The 18,506-nt window shown below is 38.9% G+C and overlaps 1 protein-coding gene across 2 annotated transcripts in view; it reads right to left on the bottom strand.

Moving 5' to 3' along the window:
* The window catches only part of slc1a7b (solute carrier family 1 member 7b), a 47,923-nt gene extending 33,266 nt beyond the window's left edge, over positions 1 to 14,657 (bottom strand). Inside the window, exon 1 of one of the 2 annotated variants that reach the window (XM_042515292.2) lies at positions 13,338 to 14,657. In XM_042515292.2, the coding sequence (XP_042371226.1) occupies positions 13,338 to 13,478 (141 nt within the window). In that variant the 5' untranslated portion in view covers positions 13,479 to 14,657. Of the gene's footprint in view, positions 1 to 8,584; positions 8,761 to 13,337 lie in introns of those variants that run through there. The other variant, XM_088078121.1, reaches the window with a different exon arrangement.
* Between the last annotated feature and the right edge of the window lie 3,849 nt (positions 14,658 to 18,506).

Genomic DNA, 18,506 nt, shown 5'->3' with positions numbered 1-18,506 from the left:
ATTTCCGTGCTGGAGTGGGCTGTTGGACATGTTCGCACTGGAGCGGACTGTCGGATATGTCATGTCACATGTCATCGGATGTATATATATATATATATATATATTATATATACATTCACTAAAAATCCCACGTGATATATTTGTGCTGGAGCCCTACTAAAAAGTGGTGATCTTTCATATCAGAACACAGTTTCAGACTCATTACTGTTTTGGGGTCTACTTTGCCACGTTTTGTCCAGGCTGAACTAAAAGTGTGAAGAGTGCGATTGCTTTTGAAGTCGGAAGAAAAATTGAGGCGACTTTGAGAGGTAAACATTCTTTTCAACGTTCTTTGGCCTCTGTCTTTAAAATATTAAAAGAGCAACAGAATTACATTGATCACAGTAGAAGACTTCTATTGTTTTGACTGGAAATTAAGCGTTTTTCTTTTGCATTTATTTTGGAGGTGTATTTTTGACATTGCATTGTTGTGCTTTTAATGTAATTGTTAGAGGTTTTTGCAGGGCGTTTTTATTTAAATTATTGTTACTATTTGCAGCACATTTCCTTGTATTTGTTTTGGATTTTCATGTGTTTTCAATTTGCATCGTTTCTGAGGCAACACCACGTTTTTTTTCAGAATTTAAATGTTTTGGGCCATTGTAGTGCATTTGTCCTTGTTGGCCACCTTAGCAGAAGGTTGTAGGTGTAAAAAGAAATCACGGCCAAACACAGATGGGCAGACCTAATTTGGAAAAAAGAGGAGAGCAGCCATAAAATAACACAGATTAAACTCCAGTGATGTGTTTTTAAGGCCTGAGTTTTGGGTGACAGTTTGACGGAAGTGTTCAGATGCCACAGGCTTTTTGTGTATTTGTTTCGATGTCCGCTGGGCTTAACACTGGCCTCCATCCAGAGCAGCAGTGAACAGCTGTTTTGTATCAGCTGTGCCGCTCTATCCCCCTGCAGCTAGACCTCCTATCTCACTCTGTCAAAATGAACCTGGCAGCCTGTCAAGAGTTTTTAAAAGCTTCTTGCCTCCCAAGTTCTCTCTGTGGTCACGGTGAGGTGCAGAATATCTGCCGCAGGAGTCACTGTTTCACGCCGCACTTTAGTTGTTCCTCACACACTTTTCTGCAGTTAATCCTAAGGCCTGCTTTAGTATTACACAGACTTTTATCGCTCTGCACACACAATGAGCTTTTCAGAATCAAGCTTTAAAAAATATTACAGATTAATATTATTTTGTGCTTTCATTGAGTTACATTTTCAACAAACAGTATTAATTAATTTTAAGATTTTTAACACTTTAAATGCCAGGTTTTTGTCCTGATGCCACTATATTTACCCAAATTTAATTATTTTCAGTATACTACATGCTGAGTTATTTTTTGATTATCACAGCCTCAGATATGTCAATAATTAGCAGCAACATTGAGTTTCATTATTTTGTGTGCAGTTTTTAATACTGACACTCATACGGCTCTGCACGAAAAATGTGCAAAAATCAGGCTATAAAAAAATAGTATATTAATGCGATTTTCTTCTTCCATTGAGTTGTTATTAACCAACATCAAATTTAATCATCAATATCAAATAATTTCTAGAATTTTAACCCTTAAAATGCCAGGTTTTTGTCATGGGCCACTATATTTATAGATTAAAAAAAAAAGAACCTGGGATATGTCAGTTTTGATTGATGTTGATTGTGACAGTGCATCTAGTGTAAATAGCAATAGCAATGCATGTCATTTGGTGAAAAATAGTAAAAATTACAAACTCCAAGAAAAAAGCCCAGAATGACACCCAGAAATAATTCAGTGCATGTTTTTATGCTTCAATGGCTGTGGGATCAAAAATTGCAGTTTGAATGGGTTTCAATGAAGCATTTTTTGCACTTAACAGTTTGAATGTAGCAATTTTGTTTCCACAGTGTATTTTAGACTTATTGTAGGAGCTGAGCTGCAAATTCCAAGATTAAACAAAAATACACAATCTTGCCAAAATGTATTCCATATGCATGAACACAGCCAAAATGATCAAAAAATGAAAGTAGGAAAAGCGCAAAAAATGTGCCAAACAGTGCCAAAGGGTTAATGGGGGAGAGGAAATTGGATTTACAGCTGAATGACTGAATATACCAGAATAAAACTTGTACATGTTTTTCATATTCTCCCAAGGTAAGAACAGATAAGTAGGGTGGCGTGGGCTCATTTTTGTTTTCATGTAAATTATTCCTGCCCTTTATTGATGAAGATTGAGATGTGGGTGTTACAATTATTTCCTCAACAAGAACTAATAATTATAGAAGGTGCAAAAGGTCTGAATCTTTTCTTTAGTTCATTGAGGCATGTAATTCAGGCTTTATTATGGATCATTTTTTAAATTACCTTGTGGCATTATGGACACTCAAAATACTCAAGATGCAGCACAGTTTCTCTATGAACAGATGCATGATTGGGACTCAGCGCTCACAGTGTGCTGAAGTTCACTGGGGTTTTAGTTGTCAAAACTCTTTTACTTTTGTAATTGCATTAGTGTGTTGGAAATCCTCCATAATCAGTAATTAGCTTTTAAAGGGGACCTGTTATGCTCATTTTTCAGGTTCAGATTCGGGTTTCTTCTACAATGTTCTTACATTTCTCATATTGTCTGTGCTTGAACACATGTATGCACTCTCAGTGGTTCCTTGTTATCTGAAGGTGTCGACATCATTGTAACATCTGGCTAATTAAAGCTAAAGTATTCTAAATTAAAAAAGCTCAATTAAATCCTCTAAAACAAAATCTTCACAACTATACATGTTTCAACAAGAATATGATCCAAAAACAGGAAGAAATTACAACACGTTCCCATCCTAAGTCGTCACATATTGGTTGGACGTCTGTGTATTATGCTCTAATTATCCCTCTGCGTCTGCTGTTGACATTCTGGGTAGCTGTTACCATGATGAAAATAAAAGCTCATGGTGGGATTACGCCACAAAAGCAAATTTTTCCCTTTAGGCAACAAAAGCACATGCCACCCAGGTCTGGGATGTCAACAAAAGGACATATATAGGATTAGACAACAAAGGCACTGATGGTTAGGTGCAAAAATAAAACATGACATTCATGCAGAAAGTGAACACCTGATTTTCACGTGAAAGTTCGGGGTTTGTTGGATCCTTCCCCCCCACCCAATAGGGACCTTTGCACTCCTTACATTATGTTATTACTGGCTACATTTTTAACTGACACTGTCATTCCATGTATAGTATGTACCATGTATAGTGCTTTTCTAGTCTTTTTGACCACTCAAAGCGCTTTCACATTATGTCACATTCAGCCATTCACACACACATTCACACACTGTACTCAGTAACCATTCACGCACACACACACACACACTCCCATGATGCAGCATCGGGAGCAATTTGGGGTTCAGTATGTTGCCCAAGGATACTTCGACATGTTGCCTGGATCAGCCGGGGATCAAACCACTGACCTTCTGATTAGAGGACGATCCGCTCTACCTCTGACTCACAGCCATCTGCCTGTTGAGTTGCATATCATTACAATGCGACCAGTTATGTCTGTCAGCGTCCTCAGATGACGCCACAAAGCAGTACTATTTGAAAACATCGGGATGAGAGCAGGTTGGATTTTAAGATTGCTGATGCAACAACTACTGATATGGATTCCACTTTAAGGCTTGTAATGAGCATTAGTCATTTTTCATATTTTATAGACTAAGAAATGAATCAATAACTTAAAAAGAGATCAATCAATAATGATACTGAGCAACAGTCCTACTTTGTAATTGCAGCATTTCATTCAACAGTTGGAGATAACTGAGGCTGTGCTGGTTTCAGTGGGGAAAATTAAATCAAAGGAATTTTGCTTCCCTTGGTTTAGAAAAAACATTTTTTCTTTCCACAGTATTTTGGGGAAAATAACCTTTTCTCAAACCAGGGAGAAATGGCAGTGCAAAAAAAGCACTACAAGCAAGAGGAAATATATGTATTTTTTATTCCTTTAAAAAACATCAGATATCTCTCATGCATATCTCATACATTGTGTTTGCGGTCCTGTAGCTGCAGGGACAAAGTCTTTTCTAGTCATACCTAAGTCTCAAGTTTGACGTCTGGAGCTCAAAACGTCTTCAGACAAAATAAGTTAACTTTTCAGATCCATCTTTTATTTACCACAACTTTATCTTGACCTTGGGTTTGCTCATTTTTGGGTCATGTCTTGTTAAAAATTGCACCAGCATTTTTGGAGGAAATCAAGCCAATTTTCAAAGGTTTCAGAGGTTTAAATGCTCATTAAAGATGTCTGAACGCAGCACAAGAAAACTGATGTTGATCCAGGTGTTAAAGGATTAAATAAGACTTGGCTTTCTGAACCAACGGCAGGAAATCTTTGTCATTTACTGAGATAGGACGAGCAAGAAGCAACAATCACGACTATGACGCTGAAACACAAGTACAGTATCGATCTGATTATTACATGTAAACATCATACATTGTATGGAGCTGATGGAAGTGAGTGTGAGGTTGGGACATCAGTGGAGATGGGAGGACGGTGGATTGAGGGGCTGCAGGGCGAGGCCTCTGCATAATGACAGCTAAAGAGCTTTTCTGTTGGGCATTAAGCAGAGAGAGCTTAGTTTGCTGTATAAGAGCAGGATCAGCACTCACATAGAGCCCACAGAGAAGGTTTGACTCTGCTCTGCTCATCTTCCACTCATGCGTATGGCTGTGTGTGTGTGTGTGTGTGTGTGTGTGTGTGTGTGTGTATGTGTGTGTGTGTGTGTGTAAGTGTGTTGTTTGTGGTTCATGGGGCAAGCGCAGCTGTTTTCAAAGGACCAGTCAACAGGGCAGCTGCTATTTGACAGGTTTTACAAGCCAAGTGTCAAACACAAAACGAGGCACCAGAATGTAACCAAACAGCATCACTGCTGCAAAATAAACAAGTTTTCCACTCAATATTAATTATCTCTCTTTCTTCCCACTATCATCAAGAATATATAGCATATTCTGTACAAATAAATGCAAATACACATAAAGGTTTTTATGCTTTCATGACACTTGCATCAACACTTTTTTTGCTTTTCTAGCCCACATGATGCTGTGTCTGTGTGCTTGTCAGTAGGAACTGGCTCCCTCATGATGCAGCAGGAGCTACAAGAGCTGCTATTGCATCACATAACTGAGAAAGTTAAGTTGATCATCCACAAGTTTTGAATCCACAATTCCTCTGTGATCTCCCTCTAGCCAGCTGACACCTTAATTAAGTTTTTTTGGGGGAAATGAGGAGGTACCAAAGATAAGTCCTCATTTCAACTTCATGAATCAGCTGTTCTACCTCCATGGTGGTACTGTCAAATCGAGCGACAGAAATAAATAGACACAAGGTGTCTAACAAAAGTTCTGCTCAGAGCGCTGTGTCACTTTCAATAGAAAAACATTTCAATAGAAAACAAGGCTGTAAAACTGACGCTGCGTTGCATTGAGTCTGGATACTTTTGTCATAAGACCACTTATATTTCCTGTAACTGAATGCATTTACTCATTTCTTTTTATTTTGAATCTTAGTTACTTGTATTCAGTTACTCCCTAACCCTGAATACTGAGCATATATCTTCTCAGGATAACTGAGACTTGGATTATTCTGCACAAATTGTGTGAGAGTTTGTAAACAGATGTTGGCCTTTTTTTGGATTCTCCATTCACTGTGGAAGCATGTGAGGAAAACTTCACGAATTGACAAACCACAGGGTGAGTAACTGACATACAAATGATCACTTAACATACACTCACACATTAATCAACATTTCTGTAAATGTGCCAGTGTTTGCTGGCCTGCAAAGTTTAAAACCTAAAATTCACATAACAAAAATTGGCTCACTTCCACCATTAACAGTAGGAAGACAGTGGGACGCTAGCTTAAGTCAAATGAATGAAGAAAATTAGACAGCACACTGAGTACGACAAAGCTGTTATACATTTTTTTGTTGCGGCTGTAAGCCCATAGCTTCACATGAGCGATGACAACAGATATTGTTCAAATGGGGGAGGCAAGACACATGAAAGCACCCCTCCACCATGTGATGAAAATAGAGACATGCAGGATTCTCAGGGAAAACTATTAAATCTTCAGTTTCGATGCCATATGCCAGAACAAAATCTAGGGTGTGGTTAAATCAGGGAGTGGGTTTATGTACACTGACTGAGGCCAACTGAGTCCAATAATGTGCTGAATGCAACATTAAGGCTTTCATTTCTAATGAAATTAAACAATTTTATTCTGCAAAACAAGTGATGTTTCAAGCCAGTGTGCTTATGTGTTTTGCAGGATAAAATCCTTAAATGCTTCCTGCTGTGCGGATATTTATCTCTTCACACTTGTTCATCTTGGATCCAGCAACCTTTAAGAAATGAGCTTGTCATATTTTGAATTCCCCTTCTCTCTCCTACCTTTCCTGTCTATCTCAAGCTGTCCTATCAATAAAGGGAAATTGCCACAAGAAATAATCTTTTAAAAAAATTACATATCCCAGTGGGCGGACTTGTTACTGCTGATACTTAAAACAGAGCTGCAGAGTGGACGCCAGAGTTGAACGAGTTCAACAGGAAAATAGAAATGCAACCAGTTATTTCAGACAATTAGTCCGTGTTTCAGGTTAGGTCAGAGGTCACAGCTGGATCTGTGGTGGACAAAGGATCAGCTGACGGGAGACAGACGCACATATATACATGTGGTCGATATCAGTGCTCCGACCTTACGTAAACCATTTTTTCTCATTTGCTTTCAATAACTTTGTCTAACACCTACACTTGTTTGTGTCACAAGGACTTCCTGGTCTCTGGTGTTTTGCCTGACCTGTCCCTGTTCAAACCTCTCACTCCCCAGACCTGCCAACCCTAAAACCATCCACCAAATGTCCTTCAGCTCTCTTTCCAGTCCTGGGGCTCATCCCAGTTTCTCCCCTTAACTTGTTTATTATCACATCAGTCGATCGAGGCCTGCCATCCTGAAACACATCGAGCCGTTTTCAGTCTTCTAATACTGCCGCCTTGCAGTGTTCAGTTCGGTGAGGTTGCTGTCACACGCTGCTCATGCATGCAGTATGTTTCTAGCGTTAATTCAGTTCAGTGCACATTTTTTTTGCACATCTATTGTGATAGTTGTTGATGATACCTTTAGTATCCCTCTGCTTGGGGTACCTGGCACAGTGTTATTACGTGCTAGGTTATAGTGAACTATAACTATAAAGTTAATTTTATACGGCAGCTGCTTTAGACTTAGAAAAAATGACCTAGTTCAATGGGCCGCCTGACGGCAACTTTTACGGTGGAAGGTTTACTTGTAATGTTACTCAATGCAACGACGGCGTGAATCTATCAACACACATTAAAATTCAACATGACTACTTTGACCACTCCATCTGTTTCTTCAAATGGATATTAATTGCAAATGCATACTAATTTGGAGGAAAAAAAAACGTCATTCAGCTTTTGCCTGACAAGGGGTCAATCAACAAACCCACTATTCAGAAATATTCCAGAGACTGTCACTGCAGCCTGCAGCCCCGTTCTGTGGATGATAAACGGGTTGCAGACTTCACTCGGTTTCACCGGTGATCAGTGAAATACAGCGAGAGCTGCTGGACCGAGCACAACAACAACCCTGTCCACATACTGAGTACTAAAGTACTGTCTGCAGTGGAAACACTACACAGATGTAGGATCTAGGTACCTGTCTGAGGTGGTAGTTTTGGCTCTAAAGGTACTATACGGAAAGTCTTTAATAGAAACACAGCTTAAATATTCCACCCCCGGCTCCACAGCTGGAATCATTTACTGCAGGACAGGTACCACTTCACAAATCTACGAGCTTATAGGTCCATTAAATGTAGTATCCGCAATTTATTCTTTTGAGGGTATACTCATTATCTAAGGCAAAGGCTATACGTTTGTTTAAAACATTATGCCATGTCCATTAGAAATACATTTCACCACTGCAATGTAATTTAATTTAATTCATTATTAATTAATGTGATTTACCTCCGTGTTTTTATCATGCAGGAAAAGTACCTTACAGTACTTACTGCGACCTCTTTAGGTCTGTCCAAAAATACTGGGACAGAAATTGAGAAAAGGGCTTTTGGGTGTTCTGCACACTCAGCCTGGAAGTTGTTGGAGAATGATTTGAAACTCGAGGAGCTGGTGTCGTTTAATGTTTTTAAATCTAAAATGAAAGACTCAGAAGCAGATAAAGGATGTCAATGTTTTTAGCCTGCATGGTTGTACAACTGACTCCCAGAGAGTTTTCTTTTGACTCATATAAAGTTCTCTTTTAATGCAAACTTTAATGCTTGTGAATTGTATTTTGCCTCCCTTTGTGTCTCTGTCTGCAACTTTGTGTTTTCACCTCTGACTTTTTTGTGTTTTTGATCTTTAAGTTATATTGAGGAAACAACATGGATACTATGAGATGCATTGTATTACGTTGCTCAGAGCATTTGAACAACATGTCAATAATATTTTTAGTTACTACTACCAAATTAATGTGAGCAAAAAAATTACATGCAATATGTGAGCAAATAAAAAGTTTCCTACCATCAACCGCTTTGTTTCTGCATATATGAAGTCAGCTCTGCAAGTCGTGTGCCAAAATTTTCATAGACTTGTTCCAACTTGAGGGGGCTTTCATGTAAATTTTCCAAGTTGTAAATCCATTTTCTGATTATTCCAACACAAGGAAGAAATAATAATAAGACACAGAAATGAGGGGAACAGAATGCAAAGTAAGGTCATGAGCCCCTGTTCCCCTCCTGTTCCACTCACACCGACACGCCTGGTGCTGTTCACCTCCTCACCTGCAGCTTGTTCACTCGTTAGCAGCTCTGCACGTAAACCAGCTCACCTCTCTTTGTTCCCTGTCAGATCTTTGCTTTTTGCACGTTGACAGTGACCTTTATTTTACCTGTAACCTGCCTGCTTGTCACCTGTCCAGACCTGCAAACACTGTTCTTCTGTGAATCACTGAACTTAACCACTTTGTCCATTTTATCTGCATTTTTCATCTCCCCACTGTGACAACTTGAGCAGAACTTGAGAACTCTGAAGAACTGAACTGAACTGAACTCAAATTTGTTTGTTACATATCTCCTGTTGATGCATACAAAGTTCCCATTTAAAAAAAACCCATTATTGCTTTCAAGAGCTTCTGCAGTGCAGATTCTCTGCTAATGCCTGCCGGGCTCAAACAACCTAATGTGTGGCTCAGGTGCCTGATGGTACAAACAAATCTATTCTGGTTGCTGAGGGACAAAATTTCCGAACTTTTCTGTAGAAAACATCTTATTATTTGGGTTCTCTTTTACAAGTCTGGACTTCTTCAGACTCAGTTGTACACTGCAGAAATATGCTTTCTTTATGAAATTTAGTTTTTTAGGCAGTGGCTGCTACAAATACAGTATGCAGTATAATACACTCATGGAATGAATACAATTCAAGTATTTTAACAGCCTAAAAAACATTTTCTCAAAGAAAACCTCTGTGATCCAAAGAAAAATGTGTCTTCTTTGGGACTACGAACAGAAATGTATGAAAGAGAGTCTGCTGTGCAAACTTTGGATGTGTAGTTGTGTAGTGGTGTTGAGAAATCTAAAAAAAAAAAGAAAAAAAAGGAAAGAAATGCCACTGGTTGCTATATGGGTAATGTGGGGTCCACCTCTTTGGATCCTAAGCCACATTAAGCACTAAAAAGTTGTGATATTTCTGTGAATATGTGCATCTCTTCTCCCTCTTTGTTAAATCTGCTTCTTGCAATGACTTGGGTGATGCCAATACGTGCTTATTTGAAGTTGTCACATGTTGCCGCTATGCAGTAGACTTCTGCATCTGCATGTTACGCACCAGTTATCCTTCTGAATTTGCTGTCGACGTTTCGGGATTCAGCTACCATGATGTCAACACAGTCACATGGTGGCAATTATCCTGTCACTGGTGTTGGTTATGTTTGTGCGTTTGGTCCTGTTTGTAACTGATAACATGTTAAAGAAGCAGGTTGAACAGCACAGTAAGACGGGCTGAATAATGCTCTGAAGCAACAACAGGAGGAGATGAAGGGCAACATAAAGTCCTCTAAGTCTTTGGTGGCTGGTTTTTATGTCATCGGTGCACACGTGGCTATGTTAAGGCAACAAAATCACATGGCAACCAACACTGGGAACTGCAAGAAAATTTGCCACTGAACATTATGGTTGCATTGTACCAATCTCAGAACATTTTTAGAAGCAAAAAATGCCACCTGGGTTGCCGTTTGGTTGTCAGGCCGCATATATCATAACAGCATGAAAGTTTTTGTCTGGCCGCAAGCTCAGCTGACGCTGTCTCAGCGGGGAATCATGCAGCCACAAAAGAAACTTAAAGCAACAACATCATGCAGAAACCTACTTTAGGTCACAAGGGAAAACTTCTTTAGAAGAGTTCGGAAACATAGCATTTTGAAACTAAAGCATAAGTGCTTCAGCCACAATATAATGTTTGGATTTGAATTCATGTGGAACACTGCTGGGAAGCTACAATAACTAAATTTGGGCTAATCCTTTAACATTTTGCTGCTGCACAGTGTTTTTCCTCAGAAATATGTCATGTTTCATCTTAACTCACTTTACTAATGCTGGACGGACACACACACATTCACACACACACACACACACGCACACACTTTCCTCTCTGCTCTCAGACCTCTCACACACACACACACACACACACACACACACACACACACACACACACACACACAGGGATCAGGCCTCTATAAATTGTCTGAAAACATAAAGGTCTTTGCCTCCTGTGTTCTTGTCATCACACAGACAGGCACTCTTATTTGATGTTCAATTAGAGAGAGCATTTGATTGATTGGATTGTAATCCCTATTGTGAGAGTAAAGGAACCACGGGGTTATTTTTAGGGCCTATTTGAGAAGATGACAGAGTTTTAATCGCAGGGGTGATGGGAAAGAAAAGGTTGCATTTTTGTTTATGGAGCTCCCCTATAAAGCTGCTTGGCTGTATTTGGAGCGATCCGCTGAAGCTGCGATGTGAATTAACTTCAGTTTATTTACTGTAAGCTTGTGGGTTTGTATTCAGCCCAGATTTGAGCACTGATGTTTTCTCACACACACAAACCACAATTCACTGCATGAAACAACAATGAAGTTTTTCATTGAGCTTTTAGAAAAAGTCAGAACAGCCTATAAATCGCATCTCTTGCAAAATATTAATTTTTAAAATGTTTCAAGTCCAAATTAAAGAGACATTTTGGCGTTTTTGCATGTCTTAAAACACCCTAGCATACAGATTTTTCCCCTTTTTATTTCTCCTCTGTAGCCTTAAAAGAGGTATTTTTGTATTGTGTTATGTGTTTGAGCGAATCCATCTAAACTAACATGAACACAGGTTTTCAAGCAATAGTCCAGTGCTCATGTACACACTGAAACAAAACTAAACTGAAAGTCAAATTCATCTATACTCACTTCAAAGCCAGATTCCAATACCAGTTTTTGCAAAACAGGCATGTGCCAGGGAAGAATTGAGTGTACGATGAAATAAGTGACACAAAATTTTACTTCACCAGTTGTGTGAGAGTTTGTAAATGGAGGTATTGATATAGTTTTGGTGATGTTTAACGTGACCCAAAATCATTCAATAAATCAAATTTTATTTGATTGTATTTTATATTTTCTGTGGAACCTTGCAAGAAAAACAATATTTTTTCACATATTTAAGAGGACACGGCATGACTAAGAGATTAAAAAATGGTCATTTTGTAGGTGAAGTGTTCTTTTAAGAGATTAAAGGGGAACTATTTTGCTCATTTTCAGGTTTATACTGTATTTTGGGTTTTTACTAAAACATGTTGCATGCTTTCATGTTCTAAAAGCATGTGATGCTAACATTGAGTGGTCAACATTTGAGGGTCTTCCATATCTGTGCTTTTAGCATCACTGCAACAAAAAATAAAGACACTTTCTTCCTTGAAAAATCACCAACAAAAACTTCTCATCCAAATCGTATCCATCGGACATGATCCAGCAGGAATACGAGTAGTTCCCAACCTGGTTGTCCGGTCACCTCATCAGATAAATAGAGATTGTCCCTCCCCCAAAAAATTAAACTTAGGTTGTTTGTACAGCAGCTTAGTACGACCTATATTTCAGTTTTGCGTAGGCGGTGACCTCGAGTGGCCGTGGTAGTTAAGATGAGAGCAAAGGATGACGTCAGGTGACGTAATATGAACGGTGAAGTCTGCTTTGGGAGGAGGTCAGGCTGGATGAATGGGTCAAACAAACACAGGAGTTTGACTCAGGAGACTGATGTTTTCTTATTAAAGGGTAGGAACAAAAAACCCTTGCAATAAATCTGAGGGGTTGTGAAATGATGGGATAGGATTTATATTTTATTTTTGTTGTTTTTTTGTCCCCTTGTCTAAACTTTCTTTTATGTAAAATATTTGACCTATTAAGTCCTGAAACAGTTGTTAAAATGAAACCATGTGAGAAGTTTAGAGAGAAAATGTCTCTGATAAAATGCGAGAAACTCATAGACATTTAAAATGCACAAGACACACAAGAGATCCTGAAAAGGGGGTCAGATTTTAACAAGCTAATGTGTCTTTCATGAACAATCTTAAAAACAGTAGCTGTAGCAGTCCATTAAATGTAGTACAGTAATTCCTTTTTTCTATATTGTATAGTCCATCCATCCATCCATTTTCTTCCATTTATCCGGAGTCGAGTCACTATTGTCGGTCGTTATCGTATAGTAAAAATTGTAATAAAGTACAAGAAAATTACCTGGAAATTTGAATAAAAAGACAAAGAAAAAAGTCAAGAAATAAAAAGTTTTGTGGACCTTTTTCCCTACCTTTAATAAAAAAGAAGAATTTTCCAAATATTTCTTTTAATTTGCAAAACATTTCTTGCCAAATGCCTTTTCCTCCATGTTTTTGAAAGAAATCAAATCAAATTTCAAAGGGTTACACAGCTTTTAAAAGCTGAATGCAGCACAAAAAACTAATGCTGATCCAGTTTCCAAGGGGTAATACAGTATGTATAGTAAGAAAATGTATTTGTTTACTTTTAACCACTGCAAAATTAAAATAGTCAATATGGAAAAGGGACACAAAACATAAAATCTGCTAAAAGGCTAAAATTCACAGATAAAGGCTAAAAACCACAAAGGTCAGTGCGGCCTGGTGTGAAATTAAAGCAGGAGAGTAAATGAGGAGAAGCTCTTAGCGTAAAGCTCCATCTTCTGCCTGTATGACGTCACACTGGGTCAAGGGGCGGAGCCAGACTGACCTGCTCTGTGAGGCGCCGCGTCCTCAGGAAGAATCCCAAAAGACACCCAATGACCACGGCCAGCACCGACATGATGAGGAGACCATTCTGTTTGCAGACGTTCTTCACCCTCACCCACACTGCGTCCAGAGCCACGGCCATCGTGAGTCAGCTGTCCTGCGTCCTATCAGCAACCCATAAATGTACCCAACCCAAAACCTTAAAATCCAGGTGTGGTGATGGAAGCAAAAAGGAGCACACAAAATAAAACTCCAGGACTGGATGGGATGTGAAATATCCAGATCTCCGTGATGTTTTTAAAGCACCCTCGGGCTCAGCATCCCTCTCGTCCTCTCGCTGCAGCAATCTGCGCTAAGCTAAGAAGATCCTCTCACTTTCCAGGCATCCCCTCCCACCCTGCTCCACCCATCAGCCGCCCTGTGTGAGCCGCCCCACCGCCAGGGGGATGGAACAGCTGGCAACCGTGTCCCCGGGGGTTAACATCCCCAATCCTGTTAGTGCGCTACTGTATTAAACAGGTCTGAGGCTGGATTAAAGACCCATGAACAATTGGACAAAGGTTAGCAGAGCGGAGGAACTTCACAGGACAACAGAGCAAGCTGAAAAACTACATTGCAGTGCATGATGGTTAAAAATGCTTAGCAGGTGGATTGACATCCGTTTCCTTGTGCTGCGTTCAGACACAAATTAGTTTGATTTCTTTTGAAAACGGGAAAAAATGTTCCACAAACTGCAAGAAACTAGTAAAAGGTGACGAGAAAAAGATCTGGAAATTATTATTATGACTATTTTTTAAAAGGAAAATAAGAAATGAGTAGTAAAATTGTCCAGAAACTATATTGTAATTGTAGTAATTATTTATTCATAATTATGTTACAGAAATATATGTATATGTATTTGATGTGTATAATGAAAATCCATCAATTTTCAACAAACCCCAGACTTTCATGTGGGAGTCCAGTGTTCGCTTCCTATCTGAATGTGATGTTTCTATCAAAACCTCAGCTTTTTTTGCCTAATCCTATCATCCATGCCAGCATGTGCTTTTGTTGACGTCCCAGCACTGGTTTCAATGTGTTTTTGTTGCCTAAACATCACCACATGCAGCGTAATCCCACCATGTGTTTGTGTTGACATCACGGTAGCAGCATCCCGAAACGTCAACAGCAGACGCAGAAGGACACCGAGAACATAATATGCAGACATGGAAGTCTACTGCAAAGCGGCAACATGTGATGACTTGGAATAAGAAAATCTTGTTTTAACATTAGCTAATATTAGCACGACATGTAAATAAGACAAGTTTGCTATCAGGTGATCTGACGGGAGGCTGAGGGAATAAAAAATACTATGCACAATAAATATCAATTAATCGATGACATAATCCTGACTATTATTACAATCATCATTTAAATAGCAATTTAAAGGGCAATTATCCTCAGTACTCTCATTACCATCATTATTATATAATTGTAATGATATAGCACTGGAGTGGTTCAAGCACTTAATAAAATAAATTAATCTGCTACCTGAGATGTCTAATTAATGCAAATTTAGGAAGGGAAAGAGGCAGCATCAGTGAGTGGTCTTCTCAGCTCATTAATTCTAATCCTGAGAGGACAGCTGTGATTCGGCTGCTTAACCGCTGCTTAATGAAAATAACTGAGATGATTAAGGGCAAAAAGAAAACTATTTCAATTAAATTGAGGCTGTAAGGTCCAAAACTCATCCATTCAATATCTGAAATCTGTCGTTTTCAGTGTTTAACGTTTAATGTTTTTCTCTTCAAGCTTTTTTTTTTACTTCTATGTATGTAATTTTGTCAGTTTTCATTTAATCCAACTCTCCCCAGGTAGACCACTTCACAGAAGAAATGTAATATTCATGTAAATGTTACACAATTCACTGCATTCGCTTCGGCCTTGTCTAGTAGGTGAAAATCGGAAGAGCTGAATTTTTGTCCTCGGCTTCTTTGTTCATTATTTGAATTCCAAACACAATGTCAGAATCAGTGTGATGAATATGAAATGAACAAATATGAATATGAAGGTGACGATGTTTGCAAGGGTCTGTACATCTCTCATAAGTTGAAAAAGATTTGTTCATGAATGTCTCTGCCCTGTCTGAAAAAGTTTTAAATACATCTATGAATATTTAAAAAGTCAAAGGAGGTCGTTTAACCCTTTGAAAACCAAAAAAAGTATGTAAAAAGTAAAGTATGGGATGAAGGCAATGAGCAGTTTAAGAAATGGTTGAAATATTGGCTATTGGCTTGGATATTTGTAAAACGTTAAAATAAGTAACTGTAACTAAGAAATGACCTGAAGCCGAAAAGTAAAAGTAAAAACAAATATGAAAATAACCTGAAAATAAGCAAAAACGTTACGTAAAATATTTTTTTTTTAAAGTTATATAGAAGAAAAATAATTTAAAAAATAAATAAATAAGAAATTTAATAAAATAAATAAAAAATAAATATTAAAGAAGTAAGTTAGTGAATACATTATTTTACATATATTTGCTACAAATCTGACTCTAAAAAAGTTGTTCAAAACATTTTGTTTGTTAATTTTTGCCCATTACTATGCTGTTGCCACAATAAATCCACCTTGCAAAAAAGTGTGATCCAACTAGTTCACCACTTGACCAGAAATCGGCACTCAAATCAAATTTGGTAAATTAAAGATTCTTCAGTCAGTCGATGAAGACTCTAAGTCATCCAGGTCACGGTATCTCTAAGTGCTGTATCGGGGAGGCATCTTCAGTTCAGCACTCTGAAGTGAAGGAGCCTCTCCGGTGAGAGGTGAAACGTCTTTGAGACACTCAAGCAAGTCCTATGACATACTGTAGCCCTCAGAAAAATTCTTCCACAGTTTCATTCATGGGTATTATTCTTTTTGCAAATGAGTGTGTTCTGGCTGAAATGACAGTGAATTGTGCGGTAAATGCAGGGGTTGCAAACAAAGATCACAACCGCTAATGCATGTTGGACAGAGAAGATAAAATGCCAGTTATCATGCCACGTTCATCAGATTTAATAAATGTTTCAAATCCATTAACCCCCACAGCCAGCTGGCACTGAAGGTCACCCACCATTCCCAGACGGATTGCTCCGATGCCAAAAAGAAATATACTTCAGCATAATAAAACGAAGACAGAAGTGAAGAGCTCGTCTTGCATTTTAACTTGAAAGAATAAAGACTTCAGCACAATAAAGGAAAAAAAACTCAATATCTCTGCAGTCCTCACAAAATGTCCGATTTTTAACAGTCAATTTGTTCATGATTGTCTCACTCGGAGGGAAATTGACAGCAGCTTCTCTATTCTGCCGTGTTGCTCTGAAGGGAAAGCAATTAATTCAGTTGATTTTATGTGTTGTACTCAACAAAGTGCTCCGTCAGAGACAGAAAAAAGTGCCCACTGTGACCGATGAATTCATGACGTGAGCGCCGTCAAATTGTGTTTATCCAGAAAGTCCTGCAGCTGCGTCTGATGACAATCTGTATTTAGAGGATCACCCTCCTGCTGCGTGGTTTGAAGTGGCATGCATGAGGGCTTTACAGGTCAGATGGATTTCATTCAGTAATGTATGTATAAATGCCTTTAGAGAATGGCCAGGGATTAGCAGGGATGCATTTGACTGGACTTTGATGTACAGTAGCTGTGAGTTTACTGGAGTCACATGAGATCCATGACAATTTCACTCGTTTGTTGGCACAGCTGTCATCCACTTTAGGTCTGATACGGTGTTGTTTGATGATGTTAGATTCAATTCTAAGAGGGATTTTCTGACATGCATTCCCCTTTTGTTCCAAGTATTTGTACCTATTTTAAAACTCCATCCTTTTCACGCAGATGCTGCCGCCACGTGCTCCTCGGAAATATCGGATTTATCATATTTACGAGTTAAAAGCACATGGACATGTGCAACTCCAAAGTTGTAATTGGAAGTGGGAAATTTCAGTGTTACCTGACAGGGCTGGGCATTTAAAGATATTATAATTATAAGATTACTATGATGTTATCTAAGCTTATTAACAAATTAAAACGTCAACTGATGTCAATGTGCTTCATTCTGCTGCTGCAGAATCCACAGCAGTTCATCTAATGGCCACTTGAGGCTGGTTTTAAAATAGAGTAAATCCCTGCAGACCCCCATCAGAAAGTGCCAAATTTTACAGCAGAAATAACGGCGTGTTCTAATCCCAAATTGTCACATGGTGCTGCTCTGCATTTACTTCAGGTTCTGGGCATCCTTCTGCATCAGCTGTTTATGCTCAAGGGTGTTGATGCTGTGGTGTCAACAAATGACACAGTATGTTACACAACAGCACATGGCAATCCAGGTAGGCAACACACGTGGTAATATGTGGGGGAAAAAATGGGAAGCAAACTCCAGACTCCTGCACAAAGGTTGATAGTTTGTGGTACCTACCCACTTGCCTACCCTATAACTGCACTCACGCACTTTATATTATGTCATTAACTGACGCTGTCCTTCAGCGCTTCCATGTATATGTGACCTCCTCCGTGTCAAGTGACGCCATTTGTGCTCGTAGCATGTGGAGCGGCCTGGTGCCATATAATAACAACGCCCCTGGTTCTGCCAGAACGCATTCTCATCTCACGCCATCCAGCCCCGTTCCATTTGGACGTGAAAGGTGGCTTTTGGCGTCATGCTGAAATCCTAAAAGCACTGACAGTGTGGATGTAATTGACGAGTTTTGAGTGACAACAGGCTGGAAATAAACATCTTTACAAGAAACGCTTTTTTCTCTATAAATAATTCAAACATTCACGACAACTGTACATTTTATTAAGGTTTAAAGTTACATGTTTTCTGGGGTTGCAAACAAGGATCACAGCCGCTAATGCATGTTGGACAGAGAAGATAAAATGCCAGTTATCATGCCACGTTCATCAGATTTAATAGATGTTTCAAATCCATTAACCCCCACGGCCAGCTGGCACTGAAGGTCACCCACCATTCCCAGACGAATTGCTCTGATGCCAAAAAGAAATATACTTCAGCATAATAAAACGAAGACAGAAGTGAAGAGCTCGTCTTGCATTTTAACTCAAAAGAATAAAGACTTCAGCACAATAAAGTTGTGGAAGTTCACTTAAATATTTAGGGGATCATAGTCTAGTGTGTTTTTTGTGATTTTG

This window comes from Plectropomus leopardus, chromosome 5 (genome assembly GCF_026936395.1).
Source record: "Plectropomus leopardus strain MGB_pleo_1.0 chromosome 5, ASM2693639v1, whole genome shotgun sequence".
NCBI lineage: Eukaryota > Metazoa > Chordata > Actinopteri > Perciformes > Serranidae > Plectropomus > Plectropomus leopardus.
The sequence above is the reverse complement of the archived record's forward strand: the minus strand, read 5'-3'. Positions and strand labels throughout refer to the sequence as shown.